At 35.8% G+C, this 17,320-nt stretch overlaps 1 protein-coding gene across 1 annotated transcript in view; it reads left to right on the forward strand.

Annotated features, from left to right (window-relative positions):
• The window catches only part of DDX10 (DEAD-box helicase 10), a 219,261-nt gene that overhangs the window by 33,379 nt on the left and 168,562 nt on the right, over nt 1–17,320 (forward strand). The window contains exons 10-13 of the mRNA XM_037505225.2: nt 1,838–1,939; nt 3,858–3,945; nt 7,074–7,162; nt 9,222–9,678. Coding sequence (XP_037361122.1) covers nt 1,838–1,939; nt 3,858–3,945; nt 7,074–7,162; nt 9,222–9,678 — 736 coding nt within the window. The remainder of the gene's footprint in view (nt 1–1,837; nt 1,940–3,857; nt 3,946–7,073; nt 7,163–9,221; nt 9,679–17,320) is intronic.

Below are 17,320 nucleotides of genomic sequence, written 5' to 3' on the forward strand. Positions count from 1 at the left end.
GGCCAGCTCTGAGAGTGCTTTTTGGGTTTCCAGGTCGGCGGATCGGGTAGGATGCATTAAAGACTTTATTTCCCTATTTTCTCCCTGAGTTGTACATTTTCCTTATTTCCTTTTCCCTTGTAAATAAACCTTTTATTAACCTTCTGTGTATGCCTGTAGTGGAGTATTGATAAGTCCCTTTTAAGCGCGCGGGTGAGGACCCACAGCCAGGCAACCCTTTCAATATCGGGGCTGCCCTATAACAATATGTCTACATTATCACTTGGGTAGTGCTGGTTTCAACATCTGACCTAAGAGTGAGTCAGCTCTGTGACAGCCAGAAGCACGTATGTTTTATCACTCTGTTTTAGTGTCTGGCATCTGGCAACCTCTCACATTTTCTTAAATTTATTTAAAGAGATCTTTTAACACTTTGGATATTTTATTTCATACTTTGCTGTGGGTCTGTGTACACATAAACACTTGTGTAAAGGCATTACATTAGAAGGTCACATGATGTGTAGGGATGGGGGTTTGACATTAACAAGTGGTTAGAAATTGTCCTTCTGTCTTCATGGTTTAGTACAGTAAGTCAGCAAAGGCAGTCTTTCCTTCCAATGTTTAGTGATTTAATTCTGCCTGCAGAAGTGGTATTGAATCTCTACACATAGGCATCCTAGATCCTCCTGGCAGACCTGTCCAGTAATCTTTCCTGATGTTTCCTCTCGTGTGCTGACTTCCTTGGAGTTACTCCTCTCTTTCGTGTGCTCTCTCAAGTTTACCTTATATTTTCTGGTTTCCATTCCTTTATTCCTGCAGTCTCTCCCCCTTGGGAGCACTTAGCTTTTCCTTTCTAACCATTTTCAAGGCCCATCTCAAATTCCATCTGCTATCACATATTTATATTTGTTTCTCTCTGGCTGACCCTCAGCTGTCTCTCACCTCTTGGTCTATGGCATTAATTGCTGTGGTTGTTGGCCTTTGACATGTACTAACCTACCATTTTGGGGCTGTTCTCTTGAATTGCTTGTTCTTGGGTGTGTTTGTCTTCTCTAGTCAGCTGGATTGTTAGGTCACTGAGGACGGGGCATGCATCTTGTACTTCCTTGTAGTCTTCCCAGTGTGTGGACAGAATTTCTTAGTAAGTAGTTTATTTGGTTACCCATCAAAATTTTGCCCCTCGTGTTTTATAGCACTGAAGTGAGTGCTTTTTTAGAACACTTTTCTCTGTATTCCTTAAAAAAATTTCCACAAGTAGCCAGTTCTGGTTTCTCTTACTCTTTGCCTATAATAGCTGACCTTGAGGTGTCAGGGAAGTCTGTGCCAGGTAGCACAAGAAGTCTGAGTAATTGTGGGTGTGTGGCGGTTCTCTTAGGTACCAACTTCTAATGGGGTAGTGTGAAATAAGATTTTACTAGATGAGGAAAGGAGACAGAAGTACATGGATTGGAGGCAAGCTTTTAACCAGAGTGGAGATTCATTTCCTATAACTGAATGACTTGATTTCCTTATTGTATTGGGTGCCATGTTTATTAAATGACTGATTTTATTACAATGCCTCAGTGGCTTGAATGGAAAACTGTTTCTGCTGAAGGTATAGAGCTGTTTAAGAAATTACTTTTAATTGGCTTGTGTCTTAGGCTCTAGGTTTTCTACTGTGGTTTAGCCTACAAGTTACTAGGAATTAATATTAGTGATAAAAATTTGATATATGGTGTTCAGAACCCTAGTTTTCTTTTGTCACAGAAACAAAAAGCTATTCTTAATATTTACTTAATCGGTGAGCTTGTTTCTGTGAAAATGTAAACTGCATATTGGGTTGCTGAGGTCTTGATATTTTTTGTTTTGTTTTATTTAGGTATAAAGAGGGTGGTGAAGCTTTATTAATTTTGCTTCCTTCAGAAGAAAAAGGGATGGTGCAGCAGCTTCTCCAGAAGAAAGTACCTGTGAAGGAAATCAAGTAAGAACTACTTGGTATTGGTTTTTGTTAGGAAAAAGAGGGCATGACATCATTAAAAATATATAATTTTCTGTTTTTTATTTTTTTCCAATCACAGTTGCATATTGTTTCAGGCTCAGGTGCACAGCTCTTTGACATTTGTATGTGTTGCAGTGTGATCACCGCTACAATCTAGTTTCTGTCCGCTGCCATGTAGTTGAAGATTGTTACCCCTTTCGCCCACTCTCTGTTCCCCCTGCTGCTTTAGTTATCACTGATTATTGTTAGAGTCTAAGCTTTTTTTTAAATTTACGCATTTTTAAAAATTTACCTTTTGTTTTTGTCCACAGATGACAAAAGTCAAACAGTATTTGACTTTCTCTACTTGACTTAGTTCATTAGCTTAATCTCTCAAATTCCATTCATATTGTCAGGCAGATATTTTCAAATGAGTGTTATTATATTCTCTAGCTAAATCCCAGAAGTGGAATAGCTGGATCATGTGGTATTTCTACATTTTTTGAGAAATGACCTGTTTTCCATAGTGGTTGCAACAATTTACATTCCCACCAACAGTGTACAAGGAGGCACCACATCTCACCAATACTTGTTTTTTGTAGTCTTTTAGAAAATAGCCATTCTCACAGGTGTAAGGTGATACCTCATTGTTTTGATTTGCATTTCCCGGATGGTAAGTGATGGTGAACATCTTGTGTCTGTTGGCCATCTGTATGTCTAGATATTCTGTCTATATACTGAGTTTTCTGCCTAAGTCTCTTTTGAATTATGAAATCTCTATTTACATTCTCTGCCCATTTTTAAATTAGGTTGTTATTTTTTTAAGGTATATGAATTGTTCAAACCATGACATTATGCTTGTTTATGTACCTCTAAATCCCTACTTCCTCTGATCTGTTCAGCTGTGTGGTTTGTGACTTATTTTTTTAAACTTTCCTAACTTTACCAGAAGACTTCTAGCAGAGAAAGTAAGATGAAAACGAGAGCTTGTTAGCTTCAGGAAGCATTGATGGGTGAAAAGATTAAGCCTCTTGAATGAAACTATTTTTAGGGTTGCCTGTCCATTTGAGAATTAAGCTCTCCTGCCATTGAGAATATTAAGGTTGAGTGTTAGCAGAATTGATGAGGGTCTCTCTTGTATTGGAACCCTTGAAATACCCCGACTTGATTTTCCTGAAGATAATTGGGAAGAGTGGGTAAGGGTTTAAATGAAAAAAGTTTGGCCATTAATTGACTGTAGGTGAGGCTACAAAAAGATACGTTAGTATCTTTTGAAGTTTTCTGTAGCTGAAAAACAAAAATAAATATCCCACCCACCACCACCTATCACTACTCTAGCTTTGCAGGAACAGAAGGTTGAGTCTGAAAGCAGGGGAACAAATGGGATTTCTTTTGTGAAACCTAGGGCCTTGTAAGAATTTCATTCTTGCTTACAGCCTACCTGGGCAGAGTTAAGTAGTAATTCTGTTATGCTTATTTTTTAGATAAAGAAAGTAATATATATGTCCCTTGGCTATTTGTCTATTATTTGAAATGGTTTTATGATATTTAACTGCAAATGAAAATTCCTTTAAAAATGACATTAAGTTTCATTATGATCCATCTCCCAGGAGGGCTACTTTCTACGTTTTTAGACTTGGGCAGAAACCAATGCTAATTGTCATGTTAACCTAAATATCTTTCACTCACTCAGCATGCAGTGTTTAGAGAAAATGTCTGATCTTTCATTTCTTTCCCTGCATTATTCATACGCAAGAGAGTCAAATTTATGTCTTGTGTGATTTCAGTCTAATTTGGCTCATAGATGATAAATGATGTAATAGATTTAAAAATAATACTGAGAAAATAGAATGCTGTATACTATTTTCAGTGTCTAAAACTGAGATGTCTTAGTTTTAACCTTTATCTTCTTGTTATAAAGAATCAATCCAGAAAAACTTATAGACGTCCAGAAAAAATTGGAATCATTTTTAGCTCAAGATCAAGATTTAAAAGAACGAGCTCAAAGGGTAAGTCATTTTTCAATTGGATGCCTTTATTGGAATGCAGCATGTAATAAACTTAAATTTTATCATTGTCTGTTACTTCTCAATGCCATGGTTATGCTTCAAATATTCAAATAGTATAATTTTCAGATAAGTTTATTTTACATACATTTAAAAAAGTTACATAGCATTATGACATATATAATTGGAAACATTGAAAAGATATCTGTTGTCCATAGTGTCAGACATATGGAAAAGTCCTTTCAAATATTAAGTGCACAGTGATCTGTTTTCTACTATACTTGATAAAGTTATTAACTTTTGATTGCTTCAATAAAGTCTGTAACTCCACTTTATTTTACTCTTAGATCTTCTTTTAGGTTAAATTTCTAGAAAGCATAGAACCTTTTGTAAATTGTCTTTAGGGATGAAATTTTGATCTATAAATATGACTTAATATTTCCCAATTACTTTCCTGGACTTGGAAACTCTCTTGATTAGCAAATACACGAAGACATGTTACTTTTGGGTAAACTTACCATTTCAGTTCTTGGTAGGTTCTTTTGAGAAGGAAGATGTGGAATTTTTTTGGATTGTGTTTAGAACTATCCAATTTTTGACTTGAGAAATATTTGCATGCATGTCATGAAGCGCTTTATTTTCATCAGTCTTTTATTTATATTGTGGTTACAAGTTCAACAAAACACATCTGTCTACATTGTGTCTCCCATAGTGCATCAGCAGTGACTTGGGGGGGGTGGCTTAGAGAATAGATTGCATTTCACTAGATGGAAGGACTAGGAAGAAGAACAGAGAGGAGCTAGAGAGAGGGCTTCCTGAATAGACAGAGGCGCCAGAGCAGAAAGAGTCAGTACTTATGCATTTATGTTGTGATTTTGAAGTGGATATCCTCAGCAAAGGTTTATTTAAATAAAACTTCAGTTATATCAAATTATCATTTCTGTGCTTAAAATAACATTAAGAATGAAAACGAAAATTTGAGTGCTTACTATTCGTACTTGGCATTTAGCCCATGATGTGCCTTTAGTCCATGACAGTTTGATATGAGTCATGTTATTTAATCTTCTTCAACCCATGAGGTAGGTGATCATTACTTTATATTATAGATGAGTATGTAGTAGCTTAAGAAAGTTTACAGTTGTCCGGGTCGCATGACCATTAAGCAGCAGACTTGAGATTCATATCCAGGTCTGATTTTTCAGAACTGTCATGTTAGATCAATAGAAATTAAATTCAAAATAGAAGATGACTAATTAGTGAACTATGCAAAATTACAAAATTGGACTTGTATAAGTTCACTTCACCTGAAATCTAAAGAAAAGGAACTTTAAACAAATTGATAATTTTTTTTTTCTTTTAGAATTTTTTCAGCATGTATTTGGGCATGCAAACATTTGCATGTATGTTGTGTCTAGCAGATACACTTCAAGTTAGGAGTTGAATCTCTTAGAAGCTTTGGAAATAGTATGTACCTTTAAAAATCGACTTGAATTCTGATATGTTGTGACTTACTGTATAGCTGGGAGGTCATGCAATCATTAATCAGGAAAGATGAAATATTGAAAGAATGTTGTTATGCTGGCCCTTTGAATACATCAAATGAGTCTCCCGGAACAAAGATTATAGGACAGCACATTGAAATAAATGATGTGATTTATTGGGTGTCACGCATGGTTTAGCAGAATGGCTAGCTAGCTGTGTTGCCAGCAGCAGCAAGCTATCTAGTTTCATAAAAGTGATTTTCTAGTTTTTGATTATAATCTGGATAGAACAAAATGATAAGCAACTGAGGTGATTTCTTGTGGACCTTTGAAGGGGAAAAAATTACTTTTGAGATGGAGCCATGCATTGTTTTTGATACCTCTGGAGATGGGGAAAGGAGTGAAGAAAGTATTAGTTAAAATTAGAGAACGTGTGTGAAGTTTAGGAAATATGGGAAATAAGAACTAAATATACACTACAAAGTATAATTAAACATTTGCTTCTATGTGCTTCATCATTTTTGTTGTCTGATATTATTTTATAAACTGACCAAGAATTAGGACCATGTTTCAATTTTGGTTCGTATCATTCTTGGCATAAAGGTAGGTTTTTTTTTTTTTTTTTTTTAAATACAAACAGAACAAATATATTAAAAGTTGATGACATTGGGCCTCCCCGGTGGCGCAGCGGTTGAGCGCTGGGTTGCGAAGCTGCCCGCCGCCTCTGCTGCGCTGGTTCGATCCCCGGCTGCTCCCCGGCCACTGGAGGAGGGTCCCACATGGCGCGCAGACCTCTCCTGCCGCCCGCTGCTCCCCTCAGCAGTGTACTTCGGTCCTTCTGCCTGTTCTCTCCCCGCTCTGGCTCTGGTGAATTCTCTCACCCTCCCGCGCTTCTGACTGTACCCAGTGCATGTATAAATAAACAAACAAACAAACAAACAAATAAAAATAAAACATGCCTCTATAAAAAAAAAAAAAAAAAAAAAAAAAAAAAAAAAGTTGATGACATTTAGTTGAAATTATAATGATGAATTACTTCAGATTATAATAGAAAAGGAAAAGCTTTAAGTGTAAACTTTTCTTGATGTGATTTTAAGGTTCGTTTAATTAAATACAGTAAGACTTTATATTATTAGAAAACTTATCATTTGACTACTAAAATGATAATTTTTAATGTCTAGTTTTTATTGGAATTTACTGTATTCCAGAAGATATGCCAGGTATTCTACATGCATTATATCATTTAATTCTCATAACACTTAGTAGAAATTGTTACTATCTCCGTTCAATAGAGAAGCAAGTAACTTGCTCAGCTAGTAAAATACGTACTCACATTATCATCTGCATTATTCTAAACCCCATGTTTTCCCATTGTACTGTGTTACAACTAAATGGTATTAACTTCTAGAATAGCTATTTTAAGAAGGTGATATTCTGTGATGAATTGGAAACCAAATTTAAAGTTTCTGATATTATAATTGTAAAAATGTAGGCTCTTTTTTTTCTTTTTGTGGAAGAGATTTGCTCAGCTATCTTGAGGTTTTTCACTACTGCTGAATCCATTTTGATTAATTTTCTTTTATGTATGTTTAAATTCACTTTCCATTTCTGACTACCTATGTCATATATTTAAACCTTTTATTTTTACAGTGCTTTGTTTCCTACATACGTTCTGTGTATCTGATGAAGGATAAAGAAGTATTTAATGTGAGCAAGTTATCTATGCCTGAATATGCTCAGTAAGTATTGATATTGTGGTTGGATTTGTGTAATTTGTGAATCTTCAAGAGGGAATTTATCTCAAATCTGGGTCTGAGAGCCCTACTTTAAGCCATTCTGTCTTTAAAGGCCTGCAGATAAAATGATTTTATAAAGTATAAAGAACTAGTTGAGTGTGTTTAGTTTTTGTTGTCAGGAAGAAGTTTCTTACACACATTCCTTAAAGTTTCACTGGCAGTAATTTGGCTTTAAAGGAAATGGAGAAGAGTTGATAAGCATTCTTTGAAATCTTTTAAATAGTCTGTATTCCTCTTGCTCTCTGAAATGTTGGCCAGTTACCACAGACAAGTCTTTTTATGCTTTGAATGCTAGTTTCTTTTGTCAGTTCTTCCCTTATTTTAGATTGGTTCCCATACTGCTTACTGCCTGTTGTTCTTTGTGTCTTCTTGGTGTTTTTTTGCAGGTACTCACATTTTCCATGGCAAAATGTCCCTGTTTGGTAACTAGGTTACTATTACATGAAAATGGAACTCTTGCTCTTGTGTTAACTTAGTAATTTTAGGATTTTTTTTTTATAACCTTTTCAGCTATAAAGTAGGAGTGCCCATTAAATTTTTTTCTTTAAATTTTCATTTAAAATTTTTTAAATAATCTTTTTATTTTATATGTATTTTACATCGTTCTTCCTTTTTGTACAATGCATGCTTTGTCCTCTCACTTAGATATAGTACCTGTAAAATTCCCACCATCACTTCTCCCATGCACCATCACCATAGTTCCTTGTGTAAGAACACATTCCCTCCCCTGTTTTGATCCCTCTCCTTACCCCTCCCCTGCAAAGTATCTCTCATTAATAGTTAAGTGTTAATTTTGATTATAATTTATTATAATTATTTTTTTTCCTGGTCCCTTATTTGGTTCCCCTACATTCCTCCTTATAAGTGAAACCATCCTATATATTTTTTTCCTTTTGGCTTATTTCACATCTTTATCTGCTCATCTGTCATTGGGCACTAAGGTTGTTTTCATATCTTGACTATTGAAAATAGTGCTTTATTGAATATAAAGGTACATATACCTCTTTGAATTAATGTTTTTGTATTCCTTAGGTATATACCCAGAAATAGGATCGTTGGTTATACTGCATTTTCATCTTGAGGATGCTGCATACTGTTTTCAGTAGTGACTATGGCAGGCTACATCCTCCCCAGCAATGTACAAGGCTTTCCTTTTTTCCACACTCTCTGCCAACACCGTGTTTCTTGTCTTTTTGATATACCATTGGAGGAGTATCTCTGGGTCCTACCTGTTGGACAAGTATTGACAAAATCCTATAAAAGCATTCTTGATGTTAATCATACTTAAAGTGTTGGCATGAAATTTCCTAATCTGTGATGAAATATGTGTTTTCAAAGCAAGGTCTTTGGTTTGCTCTCCAGGAATTTGAGCACTTTTATCTTTATTTCAATTGAGTGTAATAACATGTATCTGGGTGAGCTGCTGTTTTCTATTCTTTGTGTTGATTTGTGAGTTTAGTATTACAGGTGGTTTATCAGTTGTAACATTTAGAACTCTTTAAATTGTTAGATGAAAGAGTAAGACCACCGTCTGTTGAGATAATAGATAGAAAACCACATACCTTGGATAATACATTTTCGGTGCTTGTCTGTTTATGTTACAGTCTCTAATGTTTCCACTTCTGAATACAATTCAAGATTGAGGTTCTTCACTGATTTTTGTGTTCCACGTGAAGTTCTATCCTGTATTACCATACAGGAGAGGCACAGGTTATCATCATCGGTAGGGGCATTTTGTTGCCAAAAATTTCAGTCTTACTTGTTTACTGTTCAAGACCTTTGCTTTTTATTTGTGAAGTTCTGGGAAGGCAGAAAAAGGTGTTCAGTGTTTTTTGGATTGCCTTTTGGATCATCCAGCCTATCAAGATTGAGTTGTATCTCTGAGGAACATTTTCTTTACAGAATAGCTCCAGGAATAGATCTCAGCTCTTGAGTAACTGTTTCATGATGCCCATAAACAATCAGAGTATTGTGATAATTATTTCCATTTTCCCATTTTAAGGTCTCTTGGTCTTGCTGTGGCACCACGGGTAAGGTTTCTTCAGAAAATGCAAAAACAACCCATCAAGGTAGTTAACCAACATAATGAAGTAACTGAGCCAAGGGCTCCCTCCCTCACCAGTGACGAAGTGGAAGAATTTAGAGCCTACTTCAATGAGAAGATGTCTATCTTTCAGAAAGGTGGCAAACGACCAGAAGGGCCTGAGTACAGACCAACTAGTGATGTCAGTGATGAAGAGGAAGAAGAGGATGAAGATGTAGAAGGAAAAATGAAAGAGAAACTAGGCGTGCAACCTCAGCCTGTTCCTAACACTAAGGAAGCACAGAAGCTCAAGGAAGTTCCTGTGCAATTCTTGGACAGAGATGAAGAGGAGGAAGATGGACTTGATGCCGATTTCTTTAAGGTGAAGCGACACAATGTGTTTGGGTTGGACCTTAAAGAGAATAAAGCGATGCAGGTAAGTTTACTCCTGATGCAGTTCTCTTGTTACTTCTCACCACTTCTTTGACTGCGTGTTGCCTTGGAGGATCTGTGAGGAATTAGGAACTATAAGAAATTTGTAGAATAGCTCTCTTTGCCATGAACTCTTCCCTCTTCCCCGTAGTTAAACATGGAGTAGGTGCCCAAGAATTCTAACCCCACTGTGATCTTGTCATTTACTGTTTTTTTGATGGTTTTAGAAGTAACCAAAGTCATGATTTTAACCTAAAGGAAGATGGGGAGATTTCCAAGTTTTCTGGTGTGAGGATCCTTTATTGTGATTCTTAACATACTACTTTCTGACTTGTTACAAATGTTCCTTACAACAGTTTCATCTCTCTAAACATGAATTTTATTTTAATGAGACATTTGCTTTTGGGCACCAATCCAGTATCCTAAAAAGAAGGCCACCTGTGGAAAGTTTCATGTAGGTCTTTTGTTTCTCTGTATGTTCCCCGTAGGAGGAACAAAAGACAATGCAGATAAAGCACCTGTTGGCTGGGGTATTTGAAGGTGCACACTAAATAGTTTTCCTTCCCCTATATTCCCCTTTCTATTTTGTATGCCTATATTCTCGATGATTGTGACAGAGACTTGAATGAAAAAATGAAGTTGAGCCCTTTTTATAAAATGCAAAATAAAATTCTAAGACTCACGGTAGGAAATATTGAAAGATGAAACTTGGAAAGGTGTTTCTTTAAGTAAACCAATAAGAAGTGTTAAAAAGATAGCAGACATACTTAATATGTATTAGACATTTTATAAAATATTATCTCATTCAGTTCTTCAATAACTCTGTGCATAGCAATTACTGGCAAGGTTGGAATTTGAATCTTGACATCTTGATATTAGTATTCATGTTCTTGACCAAGAATCCTGTATTCTCCCATTGTGCTTCAGATTGAGCTATTTTCAGTCTGCATTTAAGTCTCAATTTTTATCAAGTGAAATAAGGACAAGAAATGATTAGTTCATTAGAAAGAAATTATCTTGTGTACCCTTTTTTTTGAACATGTAAATGTAATTAGAGTTAAGATTATAAAGGAATGATTTTATAATTTTGTAATAGCTCATGATTTGTTCACAAAAATAGGGCTTATGTCTTGTGTTAATGGCTCAGGTTGCATATGAAAATATGTAGTAAAGCTTTTTTTTTTAAGCTTGCTAAAGTCAGGTTGAGATATACTGATGTACAGTAAAATTAACATTTTGGAAACATTCAACTTGAGTTTTGACAAATGTATGTTGTGTAATCACCATCACAGTCGAGAGTGAAGGGTTCCATCACCCCGTAACAGTCTCTTGTGCCCTTTTGCAGTCAATTATTTCTCCTGGCAATAGGCTATCTGATTTCTCACATCCTGATAGTTTTGCATTTTTCAGGATAACAGATGGAGACATAAATATGTAGCCTTTAGTTTGGTTCTTTTACTTAGCATAATGTTATTGGATGTAGCAGTAGTTTGTTTCTTTTCATTACTGAGAAGTATTTCATTATATACATACACCATAGAGCTTAAAAATAGGCTTTGGGTTATTTCCTTTTTTCCGTAGTTATGACAAAAGCCATTATAAACATTCACATATGGGATTTTGTGTGCATACTTTTTCTGTTTCTCTGGAGTGATTATCTAAGATTGGGGTTGCTGGTAAGTGTGTATTTAAGTTTACAAGAAACTACCCAGTTTTCCAAATTGTAAGTTTCATTTTTTGTTTCTTTAGGCAGTACATCGGAGTTCATTTGTTTCTTGCTGCACTTGTTATTGTCAGTCTTTTAAATTTTAGCCATTCTAGTGGATAGATAGAGGTATCTCACTTTAGTTTTAATATTTATTTCCCTAGTGGTAGTGGTGATAAGCATTTCTTTACATGCTGATTTGCTATCCATATGACTTTTTTGGTGAAATGTCTGTTCACATCATTTGCCACTAGCCTCCATTCTGTGCCCCCTTAATTGTGTTACTTGCCATCGTACAGAGTTGTAAGAATTTTTTATATATTCTGTCTGTATACACATCCTTTATCAGCTACAGATTTGTAATTATTTCCTGTGAATCTGCAGCTTATGATTTTATGTTCTTAAAAATATTCCAGAAAGCAAAGATTTTAAATTCTGAATTTTAAATTTCACTTTTTCTTTTATAATTAATATATGTTTTGTGTTAAATCTTTGATAAATCTGAAGTCACAAAGATTTTCTGTTATGTTTTCTTCTACAGGTTTTATAGTTTTAACATTTAGGGGTCATATTCATTTCAATGTAACTTTCATTGTCTATGGTGTGAAGTAAGGGTCAGAGGTGTTTATTTTTTTTTAAACATTCTTGTCTATTTTTTTTTTTCACTATATAGGATTTTCTCCCTAAGGTATGGTCACCATAGTTTTCCTGCCACCAAAGTGTCCACAGTCCTCCATCACCTTCCACAGTGCCCGCCTGCACCCCCACCCCTCTTCTTCTTTTTCTTGTGAAGATTTTGATTTCTTCCCTGTTAATTTATAATTTTGTTACTGTCTTGGCCTGTAATGTGTTTTTTATAGCCCTGGTTATACAAAATTGTCTGCCTTCCCTAGTAGATTCTGAATTTCTTGAAATTGTCTACCAGTCTTTGTTCAGTGTCTAGCTCCTAATGCAGAATTCACAAATATTTTAAGAGTGAGTGAATTACAGAATTTCTTATATAGCCTTTCACTTTAAGGGTTTTGTTTGCTCTGAATCATACAGGGTATATATATAGGGTTTACTCCTAAAAAGCTGTATTTTGAAGCTATGTAAGATTTACCTGATTGACTTAAAAGGTATTGTTGAACTTTCTGTAAGTATGAGCACAAAGAACTTACTTGACTCTAAATGATAAACCTGTGCAGGCCAAGCTTTATAGCTTAGATAGCAAATGAAAGTATCTAAGTAATGATGTAAAAATCTGTTAACTAAGAATACATTTGCATAGTATACTATTAAAACTTTTGTCTTTAAAGTACATACATGATATTTTTTTCCTATAATGAGTTGGAACTATTCTAGCATGTGTCATGTGAGGAGCATTTGGGGCAGTTTGTAGGATTTGGAGGTACTAATAAAAATGTTTTTGTTTTTTTCTGTGTTTGTGTTCCCTAGTATTGTAAAGAGAGTTACATTTAATCTTCCTTTAGCTGAAATAGAAAGGCTTATTACTGACTTACTTTTTTGCTTTATCTAGTCTTGCCAACATTACCAGTCATCTCCCTTTGAATTATCTAAAAATCGGTACTTATTTACACTCAAATTATAGATTCTTCATGTTTTCAAAGCATTTGGTTTTGAGTGTGCTTTTTGTATCCACAGTCTCCATCGACTTCCTATTTTAGCCTTTGTTCTTGCAGTTTATATTTTAGTACTGTATTGCAGCCATCACTGGAGGCTGCTGTTTTCCTTTATCATCTGTTTTTAAGGACAGACCTGATAAAGAAAACCAAACAAACCGCATTCCAAATAGGAAGTAATACTATTCTTACACATATCAGTGAACATCTTCCCCTTGGGAGACTATGTGCTTTTTCAGGCACTGCTGCTTTTGTGCAAATATTTTCGGTGCTCCTGTTTTAGAATGGTCTTTAGGGACAACATATTAGATACACAAGGCGCAGGTTTCTTTACTTACATCATAGACTGTTCTGGCTTGATTATCTTTTTCTTCCTTTCTTGCCCCCTTGGAAAAGATTTGTAGAACTCAGTTGAGACTTGAAGCTAGTGGGAGCACATTGGAATGTCGATTACATGAGATTTGTTCAGTAATCATTAACATTGATAAGACATTTGGTGTGTTACCATATAACAAATGCTTTCCTTGTAAGTTGCATTTTATCCTTACCTCAGGGAAGACAGATGATGTTTTTTAAAAAAATGTGTAGAGGCTTTTAAATGACTTGTCTAGGGTCTCAGGATTGGACTTAGTACTCAAACCTCTGTACTTAGTACTTACCTCTGATGCCAAATCACCTTCTTTATGCTTTTTTTTTTTTGGGCTGTCTAACAGCATTTCTGTGCGATTTACTGTCTGTAAATAGGTAATATCAGTGTCATTGACAACACTGTAAGTCATTGTGTTCTACCCATTGTGTTCAGACACTTGGAAAACTTAACCAATTTTGTATTCTTTTTTAGACCTGGGTATGAATGGAGAAGAAAGGTAGTTTGTGCTAGGTGCAAGCAATGTCATCTGGAAGTCTGCCTTGTCACAGTTCTTTTCTATTTGACAGGATCCAGACATTGCCAAAAATAGACTTCCTTAGCACTGGGATGGAAATCCTGAGGGATGGAGCAGAAAGAGACGGGTGAGAGAGAGCATGGCTGGAGTGATTGGGCACAGGGAAGAGATTTTTGTTTGGGCCCTCTGTTGGCTTTTGGGTGTCTAGGAAGTTTGGCCTCTAGGGAAATAGTGTTAGCAAAGAGCCTGAATATAATTGAAATGATTATATTGAAAAGAATTTAAAAACATTTTCTTTAGTATATGTGCTGCCGAAGCAAACACTAAAAACATTTTCTTAAATAGGAGAAATTTAAGTATATACTTTTGTCTTTCCCTGTTTAGAAATGAAATTGAAAGGTGGGTTTAATTTTAGTTTACCAAGTATCCTTTTAAAAACTTTTTTAACAGTAAACATAGCTCAGTTTTAATCTGTATTGGAATGATACTCAGATTGTTCTTTGTACCTTAGAATTGATTATCTTGAGTCTTACATTTTTTAACAAAAATTCGTAGTGTTGCAAGAAATTACCATCGGTGGTAAAGCATAGGTGAGGTAATTTCAATATAAGTATCATAAAAATTTCTGAGTTCCAAATCAATATTCATATACACGGGAAATGGGATTTCCGTACCTCCTCTCTCTTACCCTTTTCCTTCTCTGCCCCTTTCTCTCTCTTTTTTTTTTTTTTTTTGAGTGGAAGGAATTATTGAGTCCCTGTGGGGTGTGAGGGAATGTGCTACTGAGTGAGTTTCGGAGGCTTATACTTGAGCTTATTTCAGCACAGAATCCTGGCTTTCTGTTCATTTACTTGTTCACACAGCCAAATGTTTTAAAGCTCTAATATTAGCACCATCACAGAGAAGATGTTTCTGGGAAGCTGTGCCATAAAGGATGGATGAGTTAATAACAAGGGAAAACAGAGGACTTTACACAGAGAGCACAGAAGGAGCAAAACCATGGCCACAGAAAGGGATGTTTTTAGTGTGGGAGCTGTTTCTATTCTGATCAATAGGTAGCCTGAGCCTTCGTGTCCACCTCTAAAAAGAGGGCCAGTAGCAATGTCTACTGACAGTTATTGTGGTTAGTAGAAGTAGAAAAGAGGGAGCACAACTTTTTTTGTGTGTGTTACTTAACTGTTACTGTTTCCACTTGGTGAAACATAAGAGGAAGGTCAGGTTAAAGCTTTGCCATGACCAGGCACTGTCAGGTAGTTACTAAAAATGAAACCTTTTTCTGAATCTGGACCCATTTAGAAAGAAAAATTGAGGTGTTTCATTAATTTCAGGTAAGGTCGCACTCAGGAAACAAGTTTATATTAAGATATGATATGGCATCGTTGATAGAGCACTTTCTTATTCTGGGTCCTGCACTGATGTCAAGATAGAATCAATAATTTGATGGTATAGTGCCAAGTAGAAATGAATTGGTTGTTTACAAATATAACTAAAAGTGCTATTAACAATAGATACTTATTTCACGTGGAGTCTTTAGATGGGAGTCAGTGTTAAAGTGATCTTTCTGGGTGGAGATCTCTGTGTAGGTAACTGGTGATGTTTTTGTTTGTTTTCATATTATGCCGTCTGTTTCTCAGAGATATTACACAGAAGCTGTTAGGTTATGGATAGTTTATATTTGTAAGACTTTTGGTTTAAATGGACAATGGAAAAAGTAATGCCCTTGTTTGTGGAATGATGAGTCGGCTGATGAATTGCTAGAAGAGTATTGGTTTATTTAGCTGTTTGTTTAATTCCCCATAATTGCTTGATTTAAAAATGAGAATTAAACCTTGCTAGCTAATTTCCAAAAATTTCTTGCCGACAACAGTGTTTTTGTAGAAGTTTCAGAAAGTGATGAACATTTATTGGTTTGCTATAATCTGCCATGCAACTTAAATATCACATCTCATTTACTTAAACTTTCCCTGCACCCTGTGTAGTATTACCCCCTATTTGGTGGGTTTGGAAACAGGCTTTGAAAGGCTCGTTTGCTTGTTAATGTTCCACAGTTAGTGAAGTGGCAGAAATGGAATTTGACCTTTTTGACTTGAACCTCCATAGGGTAGTGCCCTTTTTTGATTGCTGTCACTTCTACATTTAGCAGTTTCATTAGTGTTCTTTTATCACTTCCCACCAGTGCTGCTGCTGTTCTGTCCCAAACCCTTGTCACCTTCAGAATTGGCTTATGGGATAATCTACCTCATAGTTGGGCCCCACTGTTCATTTTAGTCATCTTCCTGTGAACCTCTGTCAAATTAGTATTTTTTTTTTATGTGACCTTCTGTGCTTCATTTTGTTCATCCACTTAATTTGGCCTTGTAAGTTAGCTCCTCCCCTGTCCCCTGTCTCATTACCTCCCCATTACCCCCACTGTGAGTTTCCACTTAAAGCTGAAGGGGAGTCTTCCTGTGGGATTCCCACCACTCTAGCACTTTGCATTGATTCTGTAAGAGTCAGTCCTTGTTTTGTCTGTATGCAGCCTTTGCTTCATCCCACTGTCCTCTGGATTCCAGTTGTGTTTCGCTAGCATTTTTTGTTGTTGGCATGTCATTATGTACCTACATGAATGTTTTAATTTCTGTTTCTTTTGTACTTGGTGATTGCTGAGATTATCATGACATTTGTGTGCAAGGCTTTCTATATAATGCTCAGTTGAATTAAACATAAAAGAAAACTCTTTAAAATAAAACCTAGGAGTCAGATTACTGTCCCATCAGTTTTGGGTACGATGGAGTGGGACAATTGTGGGATGCTCTTAAATGTTGAGTAATTCAAGTGAGGTTGGTATAATGTGCTTTGGCATTCTTACAAGGACCTTTTCTATTGCATCCTGTGCGTCATTCTTGAGTTGTAATTTAAGCTTCATTCCAATTCAAGTGGAATAGCTACTGTTTGACTTAAAACTTAGATGTATATACTGAGTTGCTATATGAATATATATATTTCCTTCCCTGTTTGGGTTTTGTATGCAAATGATTTCCCAAGGGTGTAAATCCACAATAGTAAAGCTGAAAGGTTTTGGCTTGATATTTTTTCTTTCATGTGATGGATCTTTATTGTATAAAACATATTTTGACTTGTTTCTCTTCATTATTACTTTTATGCAGTATTCAATACTTAAGTTCCTGCTAACAACTAAATTTTCTTTTTTTGTTTTTTTAAGAGATTTATTTATTTATGCATACAAGAGCTGGGGCACAGGCCAGAGATGTTGGTGGGGGTGGGGGGTGAGAGGATTCACCTGACACAGAGCTGGGAACAGAACCGGCAGATTGACTGAAACACACTCCTGAGGCAAGCAGCGGGTGAGACAGGAGAGGTCTGCTGTGCCATTTGGGTCACCTCCCTGGCTGGGGATCAAACTCGTGCTGCAGTGGCTGCAGATTGCTTCATAGG

Source organism: Talpa occidentalis, unplaced genomic scaffold (assembly GCF_014898055.3).
Source record: "Talpa occidentalis isolate TD23 unplaced genomic scaffold, MPIMG_talOcc4v2.1 talOcc4.12, whole genome shotgun sequence".
In the NCBI taxonomy this organism is placed as follows: domain Eukaryota; kingdom Metazoa; phylum Chordata; class Mammalia; order Eulipotyphla; family Talpidae; genus Talpa; species Talpa occidentalis.